The following is a 23,361-nucleotide window of genomic DNA, read 5'->3' as shown; positions in this document are numbered from 1 at the left end:
GGGATCAGCATTCCCTTTAATCATTGCAAAGCTCTATGGCCCTTGGGGATGGAACTCTTTTGTTCATTCTTGTGACATCCTCGTGACAGTTGGTTCATTCAGCAACTTGGGGGGAAATAAAGTTGCTTTGAGCAAGTTGTGAAAACAGAAAAATGTTGTTTCTAAATTCCTGCCTTTGTCATTCCCCGAGAGAAATAAGATTGTCAGATGGGGACTTAGCATTATCCCAGGGATAAAGATGCTGGCTGGTAAGCCTGGCCTAGAGGAATGGTTATTGGTAAATAAACATCTTGGGAGTGAGCTGTGTTATCCGGGAGATTTGGGGATCGGGAAGCTCTTGTAGCTCAGAGGATTTTGATAATGGATTAAGGGAATTTCTTAAGTAAAAACACCCTGCTCTTGCAGCAACTCAGAGCACTTTGCCTGGCAGGATTCAAAGCCCCAAAATAAACAGCTCAGTTCTGGTTTGCTTTAGAACAGATCCTGGTGCTCCATGAGGACTCCAGGTTGGTTTCCCTTTCTGACAGGTGAGCAGGAGCATCCCACACCCCTGCAGGGAAAGTTCCCTGCAGCTCAGTGGCCACATCACCAATCAGGAGGTGTTTAAGCTGCCCTGAGGAGGCAAAGCTTATCTCTAACTGCTGCCAGGCACAGCAGAGGTTTTTGGCACTGAGTGGCTGTGCTTGAACATTCCCAATGGTGCAGAGGGAACTCTGCAAATTCCCCTCCTGGGCTCCCAGATACACCCTGAAATCCCCAGGGAATAATCACAGGCACCAAGCTCAGCATGGCTGTGTTTAGCAGGAGCAAAGATTTACTCCAAGATCAGCTTTGTTCCAAGGCTTGGCCCTGAGCCACACCAGGGATTTTCCCATCCCACAGCAGGTGACAGTGATGTTTGTCCTGCTGGTTCCTGAGATGCTTCTGCTCCCTTCCTCCAGCCTTGGCTGGGTGCTCCTGCACCCTGGCATTCCACCCCAAATTCCTCCTGCCAGCTGGGGTTTTCCTGCCTAGAGGGAACCCCTTGGTTTCCAGGCTTGCAGCAGGTGAGTAAATGGAGTTCCATTGAAGCAGAGGTTTGGCTTTAAGTGCCTCATGGAAAGGATGTGGGAAGAAGTGTGTCCTTGAGCTGCTTTCCTGCCTTCCACTCTCAGGTATGTGGGAATGTTGTTGCTTTTTGGTGTTTTTTTCCTGCTTGGAGTCACCAGGCAATGCCACCAGCCTGGCTCACTGCCCATCTCCCCAGGAACATTCCACTTCTACTGCAGAAGCTGTGATTACCATCTTAATTTTCACCATCAGAGCTTGTGGCCCTCCTTTATATCAGAAGGAATTTCCTGTAAATGAAGTTCTGATAAGAGAAAGTTGCATTAGTGGTGGAGATGAAAACTCTTCCCTATCACTTGTACAACCACAGGCTGCTGTTGCCTGAACTGCACAGAGATAAGACCAAAAAAACTATCCAGAAAACAAATGCATCTTTTTGTAACCCACACTTCATTTTTACAGCATTATTAAATTCCCCGGGAAGGCTTTCAGCAGAATTGGTTATTGAATTCAAAAGCCTGGCAGCCTGAGGATTTTTCCACATAGGTTTTGATCTGATCTCTTTATGTGATTGTTTCAGATGTGATACACGAGCCCTGCCAGCGCCAGCAGAGTCCCAGCAGCTCCTCCTGAGCACGTTTGGGGTTTGGCTTCATTCCTGTGGAGCCTCCAACAGGGGCTGTGCTGGAGTTAGGAATCCTCTCCATAAAATACCCAGCCCAGTGAGCCCAGGAAGCTGGTTTTGGTTTAGTTTTGTTTTTAATATATTTTATTTTATTTTAAAGCATATCTGCTCCAAGTGCTGAGCTCATTCTGTCCCTACTCCCAGACATGATTTCCATGCTCTGCTAACCCCATTCCTCCCCACAGCCCAAGCTCTTTATGGAGCAGTGGTAGAGTCTCAGGGAAGTTTTCTGCCATGGTGGAGCTGGCAGAAGGAAGCTTCTCCTTCCTGCCTTGGTGAACAACCCTGGTGTGAGTCACAAATACCCCTCCTGGCTCCATGGCTGTGCTCCTCATCCTCATCCTCATCCTCATCCTCATCCTCATCCTCATCCTCATCCTCATCCTCCTCTCTTCACGGCTTGGTCACGCTCTCCCTCATCTCCCTCTCAAGACTTCTTTAAACCTAAAACAAAAACGATTAGGCAGGCTTAGGAGACAGCGAGAGCTTCGAAGGATTAACTGCTGACGCTTCCTGCTACCCTCGGAGAGATCAAACACTCGGTGCTGTTGGCCCTGCAGCAGCAGCACTAAATCATCCCCAGCAATCGGGATCGGAATGGGATTGGAGGCACCGAGGAGCAGGAGGCAGAGTTAGGGAGGATTAAAATGAATAAATATGTGTGTTGGCCCAGCCACTGCTAAGGGACAGCGTGACAGCAATGCCACAGCCGCGTGGAAGGACCTGTGAGCTCTGAAAACATGGGGAGGTCAAAATGTTTGGGGTGGAAATGACCCAAAATGTGGGGAGGATGGTGGAGACAGGAGGCTGAGGCTGAGCATCACCAGGGCTGCCAAGGCATTCCCATCCCCTAATAATTCCCATTCCCCTAATAATTCCCATCCCTGGGGCTCAAACCTCGGCAGAATCACTGCAAGTGAACCCAGTAATCCCTGTTTTGCTAAAGAACAGTTTTGGTGAACTAAAACAAAGCAGAAGTGCAGGATGTGGCTGTTTCTGGGAAGTGCGAAACAAGCTCAGGGTTTTGTTCTTTTTGGGAAAAGCTGCATTAAGGACCAAAGGGCACTGTGGACCTGTCGGGATGAACAAATCCTACTCTCTCCCATCGATAATAAAGGCAAAGCCCTTGGAGAGCAACGAGACTAATAAAAAGACCACTGAGGAGGAGAAGGTTCAACCTCCAAGAACACCCACAGCACACACATTTCAGGCTAAAAAGTGTTTTTTCCTGATTGAGCGCCACTCATTCAACCCTTAGACGTGTTTTTTCCAGGCCGAATGCTGCCTATTTAACACTGAAAAGAGTTTTCCCTGACCGAGGGATGCTCACTGAACACTAAATTAGGGTTTTTCCCTCACCGGGCGCTGCTCATTTAACATCAAAACCAGGTTTAATTTAACACTAAAATACATTTTTCCCGAGCGGTTACCGCTGCTCTAACCCCACCGCAGCTCTCCGTGCGGGAGCGGCGGTGATTTAGCACAAAAATCCCTTTTTTCCGCGGCCGTGTCTCCCGGGGCAGCCTCGCCCCTCCTCGCCGCCTGACGCCTCCCCCGGCCGGGCGGCCATGGCGGCTCGGCGGCGCGGGCCCGGCGCGATGGCGGGGCCTGCCTCCGGGGCTGCTCCGCCGCGCCTCGCCATCGCCCTGGCTCTGCTCGCCGCCCTCCTGGCCGCCAAGTACTACCGGGACGCGGAGGCGGCGCGGCGGCAGGTAGCGGGCAGGGGCAGGGGCGGGACGGGCGGGGAGGGAGGGGGAATGGCGGCCGGGCGGCGTGAGGGGAGCGGCGGGCGGCTGAGGGAGCGGTGAGGGGTGCAGGCGGGCTGGGGTGACCAGCGGGCTGAGATGGTCATAGCCGGGCTGAGGTGGGGCTGAGGTGGCCACGGCCAGGCTGAGGTGGCCATAGCCAGGCTGAGGTGGCCATAGACGGGCTGAGGTGGTCATAGCCGGGCTGAGGTGGCCATAGCCAGGCTGAGGTGGCCACGGCCAGGCTAAGGTGGTCATAGCCGGGCTGAGGTGGTCATAGCCGGGCTGAGGTGGTCATAGCCAGGCTGAGGTGGCCACCAGCCATCCATTGCCAGGGTGGTTGGGGTGGCCACCACCAGGCTGAGGGGACTGTAAGCATTGTGGCTTCTGGGGCTGAGGTGGCCATAGCCAGGCTGAAGTGACCGCCAGGTTTGGGGTGGCCGCTGGGCTTGAGGTGACCACCAGGCATCGTGGGCTCGAGGTGGCACTGCCAGGCTGAGGCTCTGCAGAGCTGTGGTGCCACCAGGCTTGAGGCTACTGCAGGGGGTGTGGTGGCTACCAGGAGGCTGGAAGCACCACGGAGCTGTGGTGGCCAGCAGTGACCAGCCCAGCCCTACCCTTGGCTCTCCATCTTGCACTTCCTCTCCTGCAGCCTCTAAAGGTCACTGAGGAGCAGCCAGAGAAGGGAGGATGTGAGCTGGAGAGCAAGAGCAGATTTTTCTAGGGTTTATGTTTGGGGTTTTTATTTTAAATGAGGCTGATTGACTGTAATCCGTGTAATTCCAGTGGCTGGAGGAGCTTTGGAGATCTCCTTTGTGGGAGATTGCACTCCCCTGGCTCTGCACTTCAGCCCTGAACATCTGAGGAGGTTCTGGGAAAAGAGCAGATTTCTCTTTCTTGATAATCCTCTAGTACAAAGAGAAGTGTTTTTAGAGGATATTTTTAAAGGATGCCTCTTTTCTCTGTCTCTGCTTGCGTTGCAAGAAGGGACAAATGGTTTAAACAAGTTAATTAGAAGAATTTTTCTGACAAGGACAGAAGGGTAAGGACATTCTCACAGCCTGACAGGTCTGCTGGAGGTTTGTTTTTTCGGGAGGACAGGTAGACAGTTGTCACTGGATGCTGCTGGAGAGGAGAACAAAATGTGAACAGCCCTAGGTTTTTATTTTTTCTTCCTCTTGCTTCAAACATATGTCTTGTCCCTTCCTATGGAAGTGTTTATTTAGCTGAACAGCCCACAAGCAGGTGGGAGAGGAGAGTTCTTTGTGGAAACCACTCTGTGCCTCTACAAAAACACTGGAACAGCTCAGTCTTACCCCTCTGGCACAAACAGGGAAGTTGTCTTCCCTATAATCCTAGATTAAAAAGAAAAAGGAAAAAAACCACAAGCTCTGGGAGCTTTCTTTATTGTGAATGTTACAGAAAGCAGAAGGCCAAGCCCTGACATCTCTCTCTCTGCTTTTAAACGTTGTTGTTGTCATCCCAAATGCAGCAGGACTGGAGTGTTCTCCGTGGCTGGGGTCTGATCCCCAGCTGGCTGGGCTCTCCTGGGTCCCACTGAGGGCTGGTCAGTGCTGAGCCCGTGGGTCACAGTGGGTGAGGGACGTGGCTGTGCTCTCAGCTCTGTGTGGACATTGCCTTTGGGGCGCTCATGTCCAACACCTCATGTCCTGCTGGCTTTGCCAGAGGTGTTCCTGTGTCCCTGTGAGCACAGCTGGTTCTCCTCCTGCCTCCAGCCCTCTTCAGGAAGGAGGAAAATTACTTTTCCCCACATTCCAGCAGTGCAGATTCCAACCTGCTGTGAAAACTTTGCCTCCCATCCCTCGGGGTCTGTGCCTGTGAAGTGCAAAATGAAGAGAGGCTCTAAAAGATCCATCAGCAGGGAAGTTCTGCCATGCTGAGGAGAGGACGAGGCAGTGGAGCATCCCTTCAGAGCTCAGCACACATCCAGGACAGCCTGCTCTGCCCAGGGGAGGCTCCTGCTCCCTTCCCAGTGCCACGAGCTGGCTGCCAGGCCAGCAGTGATCACAGCTAATGAAGCATGCACCCAGCACAGGTGAGATGTGGAGCTGGGAGAGGTCCTGCAGCCTGGCACAAGGTTTGTGTGGCCCTGGGGGATCTGTAGATCTGCAGCCAGGTGCTCAGCAAAACTGTTCCCTCTTTACAGGGCCAAGGATGCTCATCCCCATTCATTCAGGGAATAAAAGCAGCTTTTCTGTGGGCAGTCCAAAGTGGATTGTTCTGAGCACAAATAGCCATCTCCATTCTCTCATGTCCTCATCCAGACCTTTGTTTTGTGTTCCAGGGTCTTTATTTCAGTCTGTCTCAGTCCTGGAACTGCCCTGGAAGGCTCTTAAGTGCTTTTGTTGCTGCAGTTGATGGGAGCAAAGCCTTCCAGGCTGCATTAGTGCTGCTTCAGGCTGGCAGGCAACAGATGGAAAATAAACTGGTTGAGGAGCTCTGGGGATGGTGGTGGTGCTGCAGGCAATGAGAGCAGGCACGGATCAACAGCAGAATGCAGAGTGTTTGTGCTCCCAGCTCCGGGGGTGGCAGGGCAGCCTGATGGATCTGGGGGATGTGCCAAGGGCTGGCAGCCAGGGAGGGGCTTGTGTCACCTGCTCTGTGCCTCTCACACCAGCGTGGAGCTCTTGTTCTGCCCCCAGGTTGTCCCTTTCCCTTCAGACTGTGGAGTGGGAGTGTCTGGAAGCATCCAGAGCCCTTCTGGGGCTTCTAAAGGAGACATCACCTTGGTGAGCCCCGTGTGGGCTTTGCAGAGGGAGAAACTGAGGCACAGAGAGCTGGGATCTCACAGAGATTTCTGGAGAAGTCTGTGAGGTTTTTGGCTCCCTGATGGATGGCTGAGGGAGCAGGGAGCCAGAGTTCTCCATGCAGTCCCCAGGCTGGAGGTTTGGAGGGGTACAGAGCACAGCAGTAGTGCTGGCATGGATCCCACCAGGAATGGAAGTTACCAATTCCAAGGGCTCAGCTCCCTCCCTTTGTGGTTTTGGAATGTGATACTCACATATTTGATTGCTTTTGTTTCAGTGCACATCAGTTTATCCCAGATCCCACCATCTCCAGGTGCTCCGAATATCTGCAGGTTTAGGACTGACCAGCTGGGAAAAGCAGGGAATTTTTCTAACAAAGGGCTTTGGATGTGAGCAAATGGTTCAGTTGGAATTACTCAGGCAGATGTAGGTTTAATATGCTCGTGCCAGCAGTTCCTGGACACCAATCCCTATTGCAAATAGCACCAAATCCTGCCAAGGGCTGTTAATCTTTCCCCTGGATGTGCTGAGAAGAGCATGGATTAACTCCAGAGGGGCCAGAGTGGATTTCTGCAGAAGGTTCCAATGAAATCTCACTTGCCTCTTCTTCCCAAACCAGGAGCTGGCTCTGAAGTCCTTGGGGAATGAGGGGCTGTTCCTCTTCTCCTCCCTGGACACAAACAAGGACCTCTACCTGAGCCCAGAGGAGTTCAAACCCATCGCTGAGAAGCTCACAGGTAGGTTCCTGTCTGCCTTCCAGAGCCCTCCCTGCCCAGAGCAAGAGCCAAACATCATGAGCTCCACAGCTTTAATTCACTGTGTATTTTATTCACTTGATTGTTTTCTGGGTGCTGTTTTGGGTCTTATTTCCCTGAAGAGAGGCTGTGATGCTCTCCCTGTTGTTGAAAAGGCTTAAGCAGTAGACATCACTTTGACAAAGTGCAGTTTTTATAAGGTGGAGGATCCCATTGCTGGACTAGCAAAGTACATAAGTTACTTTGTGTGGAGCTTAAAGGGGATTTTGGATGGGTGAATGCAGCAAATACAGCTCAGCCCAGGCTGGGCCAAGAGCATCAGTGAGTCACAGTGTTCCATTCAGCTGTGGCAGCCTCTCCTGGATAGCAGTTGTGGGAGATCATCTTTGGAGAGTGTATCAGCACAGAGCAAATGGCTCTGCTGGTGCCAGGCAGGGAGAAGTGTGGGGATGATAATGGACAGTGGGGACACAGACAGTGTTAGCTTGTGCTCTGCTGGACTGCCTCCAGCACGTGCTGGGGTTGCTCTGAGGGGCAGAGAGCCTGCCTGGCTGAGCCTGGGCTTTGGAGCCAGGGAAACATGGAATTGTGGAATGGTTTGGGTTGGGAAGGACCTTAAAGCACATCCAGTGCCACCCCTGCCATGGCAGGGACAGCTTGCACTGTCTCAGGCTGCTCCAAGCCCTGTCAAACCTGCCCTTGGACACTGCCAGGGATGGAGCAGCCACAGCTTCTCTGGCACCCTGTGCCAGGGCCTCCCCAGCTTCACAGGGAGCAATTCCTTCCCAATATCCAACCTAAACCCACCCTCTTTCCATTTAAAGCCATTGGGTTGGTCACTAAAATGAGGACTCTTTAATTCATGCAGCCAGAGCTGGTCTGGGGATGAGTCTGGGTTGTGCTGTGCAGGGACAGCTGGGAAACTCCCAGTGCTCCTGGATTTGCCAGGATAAATGTGTAATCACTGCACAATTGCTTAAAAGGGGAGGGAGGGGAAACAGCTGCTTGAATTCCTGTCCTTTTGTCTAGGGGTTTCTCCCGTCTCAGAACCCGAAGAGGAGGAGACGCTGGATCCAGATGGGGAGACTTTGTCTGTTGTGGCCAAATTCCAGCCCTTGGTCATGGAAACAATGACGAAGAGCAAGGATGGCTTCTTGGGAGTAGGTGTCCTGCAAGCCACAAATTCTGGAATAAACACGTCTGGTGGGCTGGGAGCAGCACAAGGAATATGTTGGGAGGGGGATTTGGTCCTGCAGAATCCCATGGGGTTTGCTGTGACTGGGAAGTTGCTGTTTCCCTCAGCATTTCAGGGTTTTCAGCACACTCAGCAGCACCATGCCCCAGTTAGAGCAGCCTTCCTGGGAAGCTGGGAGCAGGAATTAAGAGCTGGCTCTGCTGCAGCTGAGTGCAAAGGCAGTGGAGTTATATGGCATCTTCCCCTCTCCTTTATTACTCACATTCTTGAAAGCTGACAGAACTGTTGGCAAGGTAAAAAGAATTTGGGATGTGATACCCAAATTTTCCAAAGCCTCCCTACATCCATGAGCATCACTGCACGTTGGGAGAGTCCAGTGTGGGCTCTGACAGTGTCTTCTGTTCACAGATTTCTCACGTGGCTCTGTCTGGGCTGAGGAACTGGACAGCCCCAGCAGCCCCCATGAGTGTCCTGCTGGCCAGGCAGTTTAAAGCCTTTCTCCCTCCGAAGAACAAAGTGGATCTTGGGGATCCGTGGTGGATAATTCCCAGTGAATTGAACATCTTCACTGGCTATCTCTCCAACAACAGGTTTTACCCTCCACCTCCCAAGGGAAAAGAGGTGAGATATGAAACTCAGTTTTTCTATATGTATCCCTGGGTTTTCTAAGGAAGCAGAAAGTCTGTAGTGTACAGCCAGGAGCACCTAAACTGGAGATAAAACCGAGAGCAGGCAAAAGCTCTGGATGTCTGTCATGGTCAGATGAGGCTGCCTTGAGTCACTTCATCTTGTTTGTTAATTGTGTGGGATTTGAGGACAGTTTTTCCCAGAGAGGGTTGCTTTGGAGCCGTGTGGAGGAGCTGCTCTCATTTTGCTCTCCCCCAACTCTCCCTGCAGGTCATCATCCACAAGCTGCTCAGCATGTTCCACCCCAGGCCCTTCGTGAAGACGCGCTTTGCCCCGCAGGGAGCTGTGGCTTGCATCCAGGCCAGCAGCAGCTTCTACTACACCATAGCATTCCGGTGAGCTGGGGACACTCTGAGCCTGGGCTGTGTCCCAGGGCAGGGCAGGAGGCTGCTGGCACAGAGCACAGGTGTCACTGCACCTGCAGGCTGTTCCCAAGGGACAGCAGAGGTGTTTTGGCAGGGTGGTTCCAACCAAAGGTCACCTGTGCTCCCAGTGCCCCTGAAGAGGTTGTGCCCTCATCTCCTGAGCCAGGGGATCTGCTCCAGTCTTTCTTCACTGTGTGATGTGAAAAGCTTTTTAAACTCTACCTCTCTTGCCAGTTCAGGTTCATAGTTTCTGGTGCCTGGAGATAGCTTTTCCCTGCTGTCACCTGCAGTGCAGGATCCCAGCTGATGGCTCCTTTCTCCTTTCAGGATCCACGCTGAATTCCAGCTGAATGAGCCACCAAACTTCCCCTTCTGGTTTTCCCCAGGACAGTTCACAGGCTACGTTGTCCTCTCCAAGGACTCTTCCCATGTCCGGGACTTCAGGCTCTTTGTTCCTAACAACAGGTACAGCTGTTTCTCTCTCATTTTCAGCCACGTTTTTGAAAAGTCTGAGTGATTTGAGCTCTGCAGTTGCCTGTAAATGCATTTTTAGGAGTCACTGAGGATCCCTGACCCATCCAGGGTTTGATTCTCCCCAGTGACTGTCCCTTGGCACAGGCAGGGTGTGGCAGGAGTGACAGTCCCAGTGCCTGGCTGCAAGCACTGCAGTCCAGCAAGGCCTGATGCTCCTGCTTCAGCAGATTTTTTTGCTTGGGAGTCTCACAGGTTAAGGTTTTGTGTGCAGAGCTTTGCACCAGCTCATTCCTGCTCTCTGGCAAGGAGCTGGAAGTGATTCAGGAGGAAGAAGCTTCAAATCTCTTTGCCCATGACGAGAGTGAAAATTCTATTACCACATTACCCTGGCGACTCAAGCCTGGTGGCTCTGTCAGCACATTTCTTACAGCCAGCAGACACTGAGGGCTCTGCCAGCAGCCTTTTGCTTCCAGAAAAACACTTTTAAAAGTTCAGCAGGATCAGAATGTGTGAGTGAAGTGCTGGGAAGGAAGAGGGAGCAAAGACATCTCTCTCTCCTGTCGTTTGACAGAGCTCAGAGGTGTTGAATGTGTTTTCCCAGAGTGCTGAGTGGGTGCCTGGGCTCTGATCCAGCAGGGATCTGGTGTTCCTGGATGGGGCAGGGAGTACTGTGATCTCCAGAGGCTCTGGGTTCAGTGCTGACCCTGCAAGAGGATGTTCCCATTGGTTTGGGGTTTCCCATACACAGCTCTAGCCCAGGGTGACTCCTGGCTTCCCCTTGCAGGTCGCTGAACGTGGACATGGAGTGGCTGTACGGGGCGAGCGAGAGCAGCAACATGGAAGTGGACATTGGATATCTGCCTCAGGTCTGTGCCTCTGCCAGGGCTCCACGTGTGTCCAGCTCTCCTCAGGGATTTGTGGTGCCATGGCCCTGAGCTGTGGAGCCTCTGTTACCCCCATTCCTTAGAGCTTTCTCTTGATCGTTTCAGTGTAACAACAGAATTTCCATTTATCTGTGTCTGTCCTCTGCAGCCCCCATTGGCAGCTCTTGTGATGTTTTCCTTTTTCCCTCCATGTGGGTTGAATGCTAAGTTCCTGGAGTCTTTTTTCTTTTTTAAAACGCTGCCTGACAGGCAGGAGGGAAGATGAGGAGCTGAACCCAAGCTCTGAGCCCAGAGCAGAGTATGAACAACAGTGGGTCTGAATTTAGAAACTGCAGGAGGTTATTCCCCTGTTTTGTTGTCATCCTGGCTCTTCGGACAGGAAACATAAGTCAGAATTTTGAATGCCTGAATTCAGCAATCCCATTTTCTCCTAAAGTAGATTCTTGTTTATTGTTAATTGGCAAAAGTCAGGAAGACAGATTTAATAGAATCATTTCAGCTGTACCAGAACCCTGAACCACAGGGGAAGCTCCTGGGCAGCTTTTCCTGCTGCTCCCTCTTGTGGCTTCCCGGGGCTGAGCTGGTGACAGGAGCAGGAGCCTCCAATTAGCTCTGCAGATCCTAATGATTTTAAGGATCTAGTGGCAGTGGTCTCCTCTGGGAAGGTGGGAGCACAGTGTCCAATCCAGTGAGTGCAGCCAAACTGAAGGAAATGAAGTTCCTTTCCAGGCATTTCACTGGTAAAGTACAGCTCCAGGAGAGGGGAGATCAAACCATGTCTTCATTAGGAGCTGCACAGTGTTATTTGGGATCTGGAGCACAGAAACACCAGGAGAGGGCTGTGGGCAGAGTCCAACCCAGCCTGTTCTGCTGCAGATGGAGTTGGAATCCACTGGGCCTTCCATCCCTGCCGTGATCCATGATGAGAACGGGAATGTCATCGACAGCAGGGACCCCTCAGGGGAGCCCATCCAGTTTGTGTTCGAGGAGATCACCTGGCAGCAGGAGATCCCCTGGGAAGAGGCAGCCCAGAAGCTGGAGGTGGCCATGTATCCATTTAAGAAGGTGAGGAGGGGCTGGGCTCTTCCTTGGCACACCGATTTGGGGCAGATTGTCCCCACTGAGCCATCCAGTCATCCAGAGGCCACAGCCTGAGCAGCCTCAGGGCACTGGGAGGCTCTGAGCACTGGGAGGGTGAACCCAGCTCAGCATTTGCCTCCAGGCACTGCATGTGTGGCTTGATGGATTTCAGCTCCCAGGTGAGGGAGTGCAGCATCTCTGAAAGGGTGTCTGGGGTCACCCAGCAGCACAGCAAGGAGCAAAGCCTCCATGTCAGGTGTCCCCAGGATGGCACTGTGAGTGTAGGCTCATCCTTCCTGCCTCTTATCAGTGGCTGCTGCTGTGATTTTGGAGCAGGCAGGTAATCGTGCTGCTTACAGATGGTTTTTCCTCTGGCAATACTTCTGCAGCACCCAGGAGCCTCTGGACCAAGCTTTCCTTATCAGCAGAGAGCACACAATCTGCCTGTGCCTCTGCAGCTTCCAGCCAGACACAAATTTATAGCTCTGGGTGACCCAAACTATTTAACATGCCAGCAGGCTGTGGAGCAGATGGCTACTGCCTGTCACTGCTTCCTTGGCTGAAGGGACACGTTTCAGTGGCTGCCTCCTTGTGCCTGAGCTTACAAATGTCCCTTCAGGCTGCCAAGATGTTAATATCAGTTCCTTTCATTTGAGTGATTGGAACAGTCTCTGTGCAGGGTCCCTCACAGCCAGTTCTGAGGCTGTTTCAGGAGGTATTGTAATAAATATCTCAAGGCCAGATTTCCCCAGCAGCTGGGATGACTTTGCAGGCAGCCTGGCCACCGTGGTGCAGATGTTCTCTGCAGTGTGTAACATCAGGGCTCTGCAGGTGCCAGTGACAGAGGGACCACAGTGGCCCCAGGAGGTGAAGTTGTCCCTGGGGACACCACCACAGTTGTCACTTGGTTAGATCTGCAGGTCCTACTGCAGACTGAACTCTCTGTGTCACCCGTGGTTCTGGTTCCTTCAGACCCACTGCTGCTGGAGCTGAGCTGTTCTGTGCCTGTTTCTCTCTGCCCCAGATCTCCTACCTGCCCTTCACAGAAGCTTTTGAGAGAGCAAAAGCAGAGAAGAAGCTGGTGCACTCCATCCTGCTGTGGGGTGCCCTGGATGACCAGTCCTGCTGAGGTGAGGATGTTCCCAGCGTGGCTGCAGGGATGATGTGAGGAGAGCTGGGGGTCAGGGAGCTGAGCAGGAGCCAGCAGTAAATGTTGTGTCACTTGTTCTGGCACTGGAGGTGCTGAGTAGACAAAGGCTGGGAGTGGGGAGTGACTGATGTGAGCTCAGTTGCCCAGTGGCAGCCCTGAGCTCTGCTTGGCAGGAACAGCAAGTGGCACTTGGTGGCTTCCATGGCTCACTTCTCCTGGCCCTTCTGTGCCTGGCTTGGGCTCTGCTCTGCTGAGTCCTCCCTGCCAGCAGCACCTGGAGGGAACAAAAACCATGGAAAACTGCCAGAAAGGAGCAAAACGACAGTGGGGAGGGCTGGGGGGAGCCAGAGTCAGCTGCCACTCAGCAGGTGGCATCGAGTGTGGTGACAGTGACCTCAGGAAGCACAGCAAACCTCCCGTGCCTCTCCCTGTGCCAGGTTCGGGGCGAACTCTCCGGGAGACTGTCCTGGAAAGTTCGCCCATCCTCGCCCTGCTCAACGAGAGCTTCGTCAGCAGCTGGTCCCTGGTGAAGGAGCTGGAGGAGCTGCAGGTGAGGCTCACAGCCCTGCTGGGGGTGCCAGGGGCAGGGGGAGCTCCCACCTGTGCCAGAGGGGTTTTTGTTCCGAGCCCTTCGTGTCCTCAGCCACTGCAGGGGCCAAGCAGACAGCAGATGGAGGCAGCCTGAGAAATGGCACAGTGACCCCCTTGGCTCTGTCCTGCTGCCAGCTTTAAAGCTAAACCAGATGCTTCACTGTGAGACAGCCCTGCCCAAGGCTGCTGGTGCCATCAGCCAGCTGACTTCCCTGCAGCCCAGGGGACACCAAATAACTAAATAACTGTCTGCACCCTGAGTCTCCTGATGGAGCTGTTCTCCACTTCTGAGCCTGTGCTGTCAGCTGGGATCAATCACAGCGCTGGAGACTCTGGGGAAGGCTGGGATCAGACTGGTGGTGTGCTGTGATGGGGTGATTTTATTGTTTGGGGAGAAAAGGGAATGGGAAAGCAGCCTGTGAGAATGGCACCAGTTACCACTGTGCTGCAGAGCAGCTCTCTGGTCCCTCCCTGCCTCTCTCCTGTGCCATTCTGCCACTTCTGGGCTGTGCAAACCTGTGCTTTTGGTGTCTCCCTACAGAGCAACAGAGAGAATGAGTTCTACAGCAAACTGGCTGAGCTGCACCTGGAGAAGTACAACTTCCCCGTGGAGATGATCATCTGCCTCCCCAACGGCACGGTGGTAAGGCTGGGCTCTTCCCCATGGAACGTGTGCTCTGCAGGGTCCCCACTGCCCCAGCCAGGCCCTGCCCCTCGAGCCTTTGGCCCTCACAGTGTGCTGCTCCTGGGGATGCTGTGGCAGACAGGCAGCAGCTCTACCCAGAAACAAATGTGCTTTTTATCCAGAGCAGGACAGACTTGAACAAAGTGTGATTCCTCACTGCCCCTGGCTGGAGTCAGTGAGCTTTGGGAAGCCACTGTAGCTTTGTTTCCTCTTCCCATGGCCCATTGTGCTCATCCTTGGAAGAAAATCTCCTGATCAGCACCGTCTAGCACATTTCTCTCTCTCTTGACTCCCCACATTTGTCACAGCAGATCAGCCATTAGTGAGTTCACACACTCTGGCTCTGCTGTGCCCCCAGCAGCCCCCACAGCCCTTCCCTTGGGTTTGAGGAGCAGCTCCTGGCACTTGGCAGCATGGTGCTGTCAGCTGCTGGGCTGGGCTGTCCCCAGGGGAGGATCCTGCCAGGGCTAATCCTGGCCAGGCACCAGCTGGTCACACCTGCAGGGTCCCCTCGCTGTCTGTTCATGGGCTGTGGGCTGTGACCAACCTCAGCTCTGGTCAGCAGCCACAGTGGGTCAGTGTCCCCCTTTCCCAGCTCCATGGGGCAGCAGGATTTTCTGCAGCTCCACCTCCCAGCTCTTGCTCACAGACAGGATCTGAGCCTCTATGACTTTGCCCAAATCGCTTTCATCTTCTTCTTAACCCAAGCAAGAGGTCAGCACTCTTGGGGGAAGATCACACATTTTCCTCTGAGTGTAAAATTCAGACCCAAATCCTGCTGCCTGAGTTAGCATTTGCAAAGAATTAGATATTCTGTAAGAGCTGTTAGAGCCTTGCCACCTCTGTCCTGGCTGGAGGCCAAGGCAGCGGGTGGGGAATTGTTCTGACCCTTCAAAGTCTCCTCTCATCTGTTTTCTTTGCCAGATCCACCATATCAATGCCAACGATTTCCTGGACATTACTTCCATGAAGCCTGAAGATGTTGAAAGCAGCATCTTCAGTTTCTCAACCAATTTTGAAGACCCTTCAACTGCAACTTACCTCCAGTTCCTGAAGGAAGGGCTGCAAAGAGCAAAACCCTACCTACAGTCCTAAAACCAGACACCTGAACGCCCCACTGAGATGGCCAAAGACTTCAGAGATCTATTTTGGTTACAGCAACTCCTCATTTTCATGCCAGATGCTGGTGTGGAACTGCAGGCAGTCCCAGGAGGGGCTGCACTCTGCATCTTGGTTTGAGGCTGAGTTTCAAGTGGCACCAGTTGACACAACCTCCCCTTCCGAGTTTCAGGCACATTTTTACAGGAGTGAAAATACTTGAATTACATTCCCAGTGCCCGTGCCTGGGTCTGCCACCCACCCTCACTTCTTTGCAGCTCCTGTTAGGACTCTGGTGAGCCTGGTGTCACCCTGATCTCCAGGACTGAATCGTGGGGAGCAGCATTGCCATTCTGACCGAACACTCGTGCTGAGAACACAACCCAGCAGCCCTGGGCAGCTCCCAGCTCTGTGCCAGCCTGGTGTCCTGGATGGCAGCTCTGGACATTGAGTGACAGTGACAATCTGGGACTGTGGCTGGGGATGAGCTGAGGGTGAGCTCTGGAGCAGCCCCAGCGCCATGGGTGACCTGGTGGCCTCACTCAGGAGGGTCTGTGCCCCTGAGGGAGGGGCTGAGGTTGGCACAGGGACATGAGGAGTGGCCACCAGGGTGTTGAGGTTTGGTGCAGCTCAGAGGGGGCAGTGAGGATCAGTTTGAGAGCCCCCAGGAGCTCCACCAGTGACCCCAAGCTAAAGGACACAGCAGTAGCACTGTCCCACCCATCCATCCATCCATCCCAGGGCTCCATGAGCTTCTCCCAGTGTCCCCTTGGAGCTGGGCTAATGCTCTGTCCATGTTTGCTTTGAGCTTCCAGGTCGTGCTGGGTGATGAACCATGAAGTTCTCTCTGGGAACTGCCCTGGGAGCATCACCTGGTTGGGAACTGGGCAGCTCTAAAAGCCAGAAGTGCAAAAGATATTTTCAGGAATTTTTTCCAAAGAGATTGTTCAGACATGAAGCCATTATCCCTTATCTGAAGCCACCCTGAGCAGTTGCTCCTACTCTGTGCCAATGCCTGGATACAGAGTGAGCATCATTTTGTAACTTGGAGAAGGAAAGGTTAAGTGAAACGGGTTTTAGGGCATATTCCTACAGACACATGAGGGGACAAAGCATCTTCAGTAGCTGCCTGCAGCCAGCCCTGGCTGGTGATGCTTTTTCTGCTCTCTGAAGCACAATTTTGTTGGACCAAATCAAATTAAGGGAAAAGCCTTTTTTTTTTTTTTTTCTGACCAGGTATTTTCATTGCTGGGCTCCAGGTCCTGGGAGGAGCCTGGGGGTGGCAATTACCTTATCCCCAGTCCTTCTGTCCATCCCTGAGCCTGGAGACTGAGCTTAGCTGCACCTCTGGGCTGAACCAGTGCCACCTCACTAATTGCTCTAGTGAGCTTAATTAATTACCCCGGGATGTTTCTCAGTGTTGGCTTTGTAACTATGCATTAGCTCTGCACTTTCTCACACTCCAGTGTGACAGGCTGGGCTCTGGCAGTGCCAGAGAGCTCCTGTCATCCCTTCGGGGATTTTGATCCCTTCAGGGCTCCAGCTCAGAGGAGGCCTTTGGGATCCCACAAAGTACCTGTTTATTCTCATTAACTCCTTGCAGCCACCTCTGATAGCTCCTGGGAGAGCCCAGGAGAGGGGATGAGTCTGGACAGTGGCAGAGGGACCCAAAAGCCACCGCCAAGCTGGAGCAGCTTGGGGGATCCCGAGGGGGCAGAGGGGACCCGGCTGTGTCCCTTTGCCCCTCTCAACCCGCCAAAGGGCTGTCTCTGCCCGCCTGGGCTGGCTTTGGACAGCAGCCGCTGCCTGAGAATTGATAATTCGTGCCAAGCGTTCGTCTCCTGTGTGTACCCCACCCGTTCACTCTGTAATGCCTCCCTCGGGGGGAGCAGGTCCTGCTGTCGCCCCTCCCGCGCCTTGTGACGCCCTGGCCCGAAACCTGCGGCGGGCCCGGGCCGATGTGTGCCGGGAGGGGCGGCGAGCAGCGCCGGTAAAACCATCCTGCATCTCCAGCTCGGCTCCGCTCTCCTTCCTCCGCCGGGGCTGCGCTGGGCTGGGCTGGGCTGGGGACGGGGCGAGCCGGGGCGCTGTGCCGCACGGGTGAACCCAGGTGTCCCCCTTCACCGCGGTGTCCCCGGGATGTCCCCAGATGTCCCACTGTCCCTCTACCCCGGGGTATCCCCCGCTGTCTCCCTGCCCCAGGGTGTCCCCTCTGTCCCCTGCTGTGTCCCTACCCCGGGGTGTCCCCCCCTGTCCCTGTATCCTGTCCCCATGTCCCCGCTGTCCCCGCGGCGCAGGCGCTGCGCTCCGGAAGGCGCGGGGCGGTTCTGGTTCCGGGCCATGGCCGCGCTGGGGTCGCGCTGGGCGCTGCGAGCGGAGCGGGGCTGAACTGAGCCGCCCGCAGGTACCGGGGGGTCCGAGGGGCCGGGCAGGGGCCGGGGGAGCCGGGCAGGGGCCGGGGGAGCCGGGCAGGGGCCGGGGGAGCCGGGGGAGCTGCGCTGTGCCCGGGGCGGTGGTGCAGCCCTCGCTGTGTGTTGCAGGGAGCGATCGCGGCGCGGCGATGAGCAGGCAGCGCTGAGCCAGCCCGGCCCGCAGCGGAGATGGACGCGGAGGCGGTGAGTGACACGGGGCTGGGACAGCCGGACACTGCCGTCACCTGCCCCGACACCTTCCCCTGGCACCTTCCCCTGTCACCTCTGCCCAGCCAGAGATCTGTCACCTCCCTGCCCCCCCACCCCAGCTCACAGGTTCGGTTTAAAACTCTCATCAGGAATTTCAGGTCTGTCAGCACGGAGCAGTGCTCAGTGTGCAGAACGAGCTCCAGCCGTGGATAAATTATTGGGTGTGTTGTGGGCTGAGCTTTGTCATTGTGGTGCTCTCTGTGCACAGCCTTGTGCTGCCTGCTGCCACAGTGTGGAATGGGCAGAGAATTTCACCTTCTGGGCCAAGTTCAGAAGTGTCCAGAGAGCTCTGAAATATTTGCTGTCTCTCAAAACATTTTCCAAGACTGTTCCTTGTGGCCCTGGGCTGGGACAGGCACTGGATAGACTTGTCACTTGTTGTCACCCTGGAAATGTTCAGCCTTGTCACAGAGTGGGTCAGGTTGGAAGGGACCCCAGGAAGTCACCTGGTCCAACCCCCCAAAATGCCCTTGAGATGCTAATTCCGTGCCATGGTTCTTGCAGACCATCCCCATCTGGCAGAACAAGCCCCATGGCTCAGCTCGCAGCGTGGTCAGGATGATTGGCTCCAACCTCCCTCTGAAGCCCTGTCCCAGGGCCACCTTCGAGGTGAGTGACCCCTGGGGCTTGGGGGTGGCTGGGGGAGCTGGGCAGGGCAAGGAGGAGCTGCTCCTTTGGGGCAGGTCAGGGCACTGCCACGAGGAGCTGCTCTGCCACCACACATCTGCAGAGTTGTAGTCACAAAACTTGCACCAGTACAGTTAATTTTAAGAAGTTTTTAAATTTATTTCTTTTTTAATTCTGTCCTTGTCATGACTGGCAACTTGAGGCAATCCCTCCTCGGGCAGTGTCTGAGCTGGAGGAGATGGAAAGATGGAATTGCTGCCCCAGGGCTTTGTTGTGTGACCTCCAAGAAGCCTGGTGCCCTTTGGGCTTCTTCCCAGAGCACTCAGCCAGGCTGTATGGAGACACTGACGTCACCCTTGGAGCTCAGCTGGCACTGGCAGTGGTGAAGTGTTGCACGTGGCCTTGGCAGGGATCAGGTGTCCCTCCTGCCTCACACACAGCAGGAAGGAGCAGGAGCTGACACAGGAGAGCACAGCAATTCCCAGGCCTGAGGGGTTTTATCTCCCAGCTCATAAAACTTGAATTGTGCAAACTGAGGGAAACCTGCTGGACTGAAGTTGTTGTTGTGCATCTGCCAGACACAGCTGCCACCAAAGCCAGGGACAGGGACACTGACAGGAGACACAAACACCATCTCCTTAGCAGTATTTCCTTCTTCCCAGGTTCTGCCAAGTGTCTCAGACCTGTATTTGAATGATGTGCCCCCAGTGCCCACCTTGGCTGACATCGTGTGGATCGCAGCAGACGATGAGGAAACCTACGCCAGGGTCAGGTTGGTTCCTCTCTGGATCTGCTTTTATCTCCTGGTTTCTGTCACAGAGCTCAGGCCAGACACTGCTCAGATGACCACAACTCTGGGCTTCATGTGGTGCCTCTTGAAAGACATTTTTCCCAAGAGGAGGGGGAAAAAAAATTACAAAGTACCCTGAGAGGAATTTCTGTAGGAAGTGCCAAGAGTCTGTGCCCTGGGAGGAATTCCTGTGGGAAGTGCCAAGAGCCTTGGCACTTGTTTCACTCACTGATCTGTGCAGAGCAGCCCCTTGATCTGGGGAGTTTTCTGGTCAGGAGGTGGAAGGGTTGAGTTCTTCCAGGACTGAAATGTTCTGCCCTCAGGGTTTAGTTCTGATCAGGGCAGCTTTTGTTCCCAAGCAGGGCAGTAGTGACAGGAGTCCTGTGAAAGATAAAATGGATTTTGGGACCACAGGGAAACAACATTGAGTGACATTTGCCAGTGCACCATCCCATCCCACCCCTGCCCTGGGCAGGGACACCTTTCATGACCCCAGGGTGCTCCAGGCCTGTCCAGCCTGGCCTTGGACACTTCCAGGGGAGACCAGGCTTTGTCCTGGAGATGTTTGGACCTCGTGACTGACAGGTTTTTGTCCCCAGAAGTGACACTCGCCCGCTGAAGCACAAGTGGAAGCCAAGTCCCTTCACAGTGATCCAGAGGAACGCCTCAGTGCCCAACCTGAGGAAGCAGGAGGAGAAGCTGCTGGCCCTGAAGAAGCCTGGTTTGCCAGCTCTGAGCCGAACCACAGAGCTCCAGGATGAGCTGAGTCACCTCCGGAGCCAAATCGCCAAAATTGTGGCTGCAGAGTCAGGTAGGAACAGGATGAGCTTTGTTTCTGCTGGGGGCTGAGCTGCTGAGCTCTGCTGTTTGCTCCAGGCTTTGGGGGCAGCTCAGGGGCTCTGTTTAGATTTATACTCTATTGTGTTGCGGAAAAAAGGTCCCACAAGGTTTGGTGTGAGTTCCTCAATACATCTCTTGTTTTCTCTTCCAGCCTCTGCCCAGCTAACCCCAGACCTGTTATCTCCAGGAAGCTCTAATGCCTCCTCTCCTGTACATTGCTTTGGACCCTCTTTCCAATCCACCACCTCCTTTGTGATCAGTGACATCACGGAGGAGGAGGCAGAGCTGGAGAGCCCTGAGCTGCCCTCGGTGTCCATGCTGTGCTCCACAGCCTCTGAGAGCTGCAAGCCAGAGCCAAAGGACCCTGATGAGGAGGACTCTGTGTCCCTTTCCAAGGCCAGCAGCTTTGCTGACATGATGGGAATTCTCAAAGACATTCATAGGATGAAGCAGAGCAAAGACTTGTAAGTGCTTCCTGAACTCTTCTTTTGTTTTGTGTCTGATCCTTGCAGAGCCTGGATTGGCTTCTGGTGCTGCTCTGAGGAAAATACCTGTTCAGAGCAGAACTTGGTAACTCATTCCTGGGGGGTTTTCCCAGTTAGGAAACAGTAGAAGGGAATTTTCTTGGGAGAAATACCTGTTCAGAGCAGAACTTGGTAACTCATTCCTGGGTTTTCTCCTTTTCTGGGCTGGGAAATAATGCAGGAGAATTTTCTTAGGCAAAATACCTCTTTCAGAAGAGCAGAACTTGGTAACATGTTCCTGGTTTGGTGGGGTTTTTTTCTGTTGGGGTGGGGTTTTTTGGTTTTTTAGGTTTTTTGCTGGATAGGAAATCTTGGCAGGGAATTTAAACTGCTTGGCCCAACATTTAGCTGTTCCAGCTTGCTCACCTGACAAAAGGCTGTGTTTGCCCAGATGCAAAGCAGACCTGTGTGTGTTGGCAGCTTTCGGAGCAAGGGCAGTGCTGGGTTTAGCTCACCTCACATTCCCAGGCAGTTGGGAAGCTCAGCAGCTTTCCCAGCATGGAATCCACAGGGATTTAGCACGTGGAGCTTCTCAGCTTCTGTGGTTCTTCATCTGGCCCAGCTCTGGGCGTGGGCAGGGTGAGTTTGCACTTGTCTCAGGATGAATTGACAAGTTTGGATCATGAGAACTCCTGAAACTGCTCTGTGAACAAAATCCTGCCCAGCTGAGAAAGTTCCTTCTCCAGTGCTGGCTGTGCCACCTGCCTGTCACATGCTGAGAGCTCAGTGCTGAGGCTCAGGCTCCACATTTTTCATTCTGTTGTGTGAGATTCCTGGTTAAAAATACCCCGTTGGGTGGTGGCTGCTCACAATTGCTGTGCCTGATTGGCTTTGGAAAGGAATCAGGTTCTCAGCACTGGAAAAATTAAAGTCAGATGAGAGGAACATGTTCAGCTTCCACACCCAGAGCATCAGGGGGTGTTAAACCTCCATCCCTCACAAAATTCACCCCTTTGCTCTGGCTTTCCTGAGTGTTAGAGATTATTTAAATGGTTTATATAAATTGCTCTTCTGTCTTGCAGCTGAGAAGAATTCATGGACCACACGTGATTGCTCCTCTTCTTTCTTCCTGCCTGTTGCAAAGCAGAATTATTGAATTATTAGGCAAATAGGGAGAGAATTAAGGAAGATCCTGTGTTTTGTGTGGCTCAGCCACGTGGAGGGTTTGGGTTTGGCTTTAGGTAACTCACCTGTTGGAGCTGCAGAATACCTGTGGTAGTGCAGGTGCTCCATGTTTTACCTGGATCAGAAACCTCTGCAGTCAACTGGATCAGTGTCATTATATTATTACTATTATTAGTGTTATTTTATTTTATTATTATTTTGGTTATTATTTATTTGTTTATTTATTATTATAAATATCCAGGACTTCCCCCTAAACACCTCACTGCTGGTTCATTTATATGGAGGGGATGTGGGCTGTAAATAATTAATGAAGTTTTGGGTTGATTACTTGTTATTAGCACAGTTGAATAAGAATTCCCCAGAGCTTTGAGGGTGAGGTTTCCAGGATCTCCCTGGAGCCACCAAACCATCTCCAGGTTTTCCAAGCCAACACAAAAGGGCTGAATTTTCACTGCTCTTTGTTGCTTTGTGGTGTTTTTCTTGCACCTCCTCCACTTGTAACAGCTGATGGTAAAAGCTGCAGGAAAACACTGGAGAGACTCCAGCCAGAGCTGTTAATCCCGAATTTTGGGTTTTGTCTGGACTGATTCCCAGATTCTGTCCCCCTGCAGGACCCGCCCTTCCATGAAGGAGGAGGACCCAGCCGTTCTCATTGCAGAGGTCCTGAGAAGGAAATTCGCCCTGAAGGATGAAGATCTGGCCCTGAAGGAGAAGTGATGCTGCTGTCACTCAGCTCTGTAAGCAAAAGTGTTTATGCTCCCAAAATCTCCTCCACAGTAGCTGCCTTCTCCTAAGGATTGAGCCTTTTGCCTCTTTTATTGATCAGACATGGTTTGTGCACTGGACACTTAATTAGGAGAGACCCTACGGATTTGATGTGTTTTCCATGTGTTGTTCTATTTAAGAAAAAACCTTTTTAAGAAGATGGAATTTCTTTTCCACCTGTGTTTTGGTGTTGGTGATCGATGAGGATCTCCTGGAGTGCTGCTGGATGAAGTTCTTTCTCCACTTTTCCCTTAGCTTCCATTTCAGCCTGAACTGTAAGGATAGAAGTTCCCATTTCCAGTAGGAACAGGACAAACCTGCAGTGCTTTGTCCTGATGATGGTACAGAAGCTCATTAATGCTTCCAGCTCTCCAGGGCTTTGGGGCTGTTGGATCATGATGGGAAAAGGCATTTTCCCAAAAACCCCTCGCTGGGGTCTGAGGGATCTCGTGTGCCCTGGCTGTTTATCTCACAGATTAGCCCACAGTTGCATGACAGAATGGCCTTAATTTCTTGCCAGTAACTGAATGTTCCATTACCAGTCCTTATATCCCAAACCTGTGTTTATTTAGCCTTCAGAAGGTCTATTTATTGATGCCCCAAACCACACCAGGGCAGGAGGGGCTTGGCCTTGGCTGTGGCTGCAGCTCCCCCTCACTCAGAGAGGTTTCCCTCAGCTCCACGTTCTCTGCAATGTCCCTCATGGCTGTATTTAAAGTATGATTTTTTTTCCTTTATATAAAATGGAGCCTTAATAAGACACTGCTGGTCTGTGGGGTTATTGATGCACCCATGGTTGG

At 53.1% G+C, this 23,361-nt stretch overlaps 2 protein-coding genes across 3 annotated transcripts; both read left to right on the top strand.

Annotated features, from left to right (window-relative positions):
* Positions 1-3,269: 3,269 nt before the first annotated feature.
* Positions 3,270-17,221, top strand: SELENON (selenoprotein N). Its single transcript, XM_085081306.1, has 12 exons — positions 3,270-3,444; positions 6,865-6,982; positions 8,030-8,160; positions 8,604-8,816; positions 9,093-9,217; positions 9,575-9,712; positions 10,506-10,587; positions 11,482-11,670; positions 12,710-12,815; positions 13,273-13,385; positions 13,968-14,069; positions 15,036-17,221. Exons 1-12 carry the CDS (start codon positions 3,301-3,303, stop codon positions 15,204-15,206), a joined length of 1,632 nt encoding a protein of 543 aa, XP_084937432.1. The 5' UTR covers positions 3,270-3,300; the 3' UTR covers positions 15,207-17,221.
* MTFR1L (mitochondrial fission regulator 1 like) lies at positions 16,507-23,321 on the top strand. 2 transcript variants are annotated; one of them, XM_085081338.1, is made up of 7 exons: positions 16,507-17,199; positions 17,750-17,824; positions 18,395-18,499; positions 19,180-19,289; positions 19,907-20,118; positions 20,299-20,611; positions 22,408-23,321. In XM_085081338.1, the coding sequence occupies exons 2-7, from the start codon at positions 17,810-17,812 to the stop codon at positions 22,511-22,513; spliced, it is 861 nt and encodes a 286-aa protein (XP_084937464.1). In that variant the 5' UTR covers positions 16,507-17,199; positions 17,750-17,809; the 3' UTR covers positions 22,514-23,321. The 2 variants fall into 2 exon arrangements, with proteins under 2 accessions (XP_084937464.1, XP_084937463.1); XM_085081337.1 differs by having other exon boundaries at positions 16,507-17,251.
* Positions 23,322-23,361: the final 40 nt, after the last annotated feature.

The sequence above is a fragment of the Lichenostomus cassidix genome, chromosome 23, assembly GCF_008360975.1.
Source record: "Lichenostomus cassidix isolate B80296 chromosome 23, HeHo_3.0, whole genome shotgun sequence".
In the NCBI taxonomy this organism is placed as follows: Eukaryota; Metazoa; Chordata; class Aves; order Passeriformes; family Meliphagidae; genus Lichenostomus; species Lichenostomus cassidix.
Note: the sequence above shows the minus strand (reverse complement) of the source record. Positions and strands in the feature narration are given on the sequence as shown.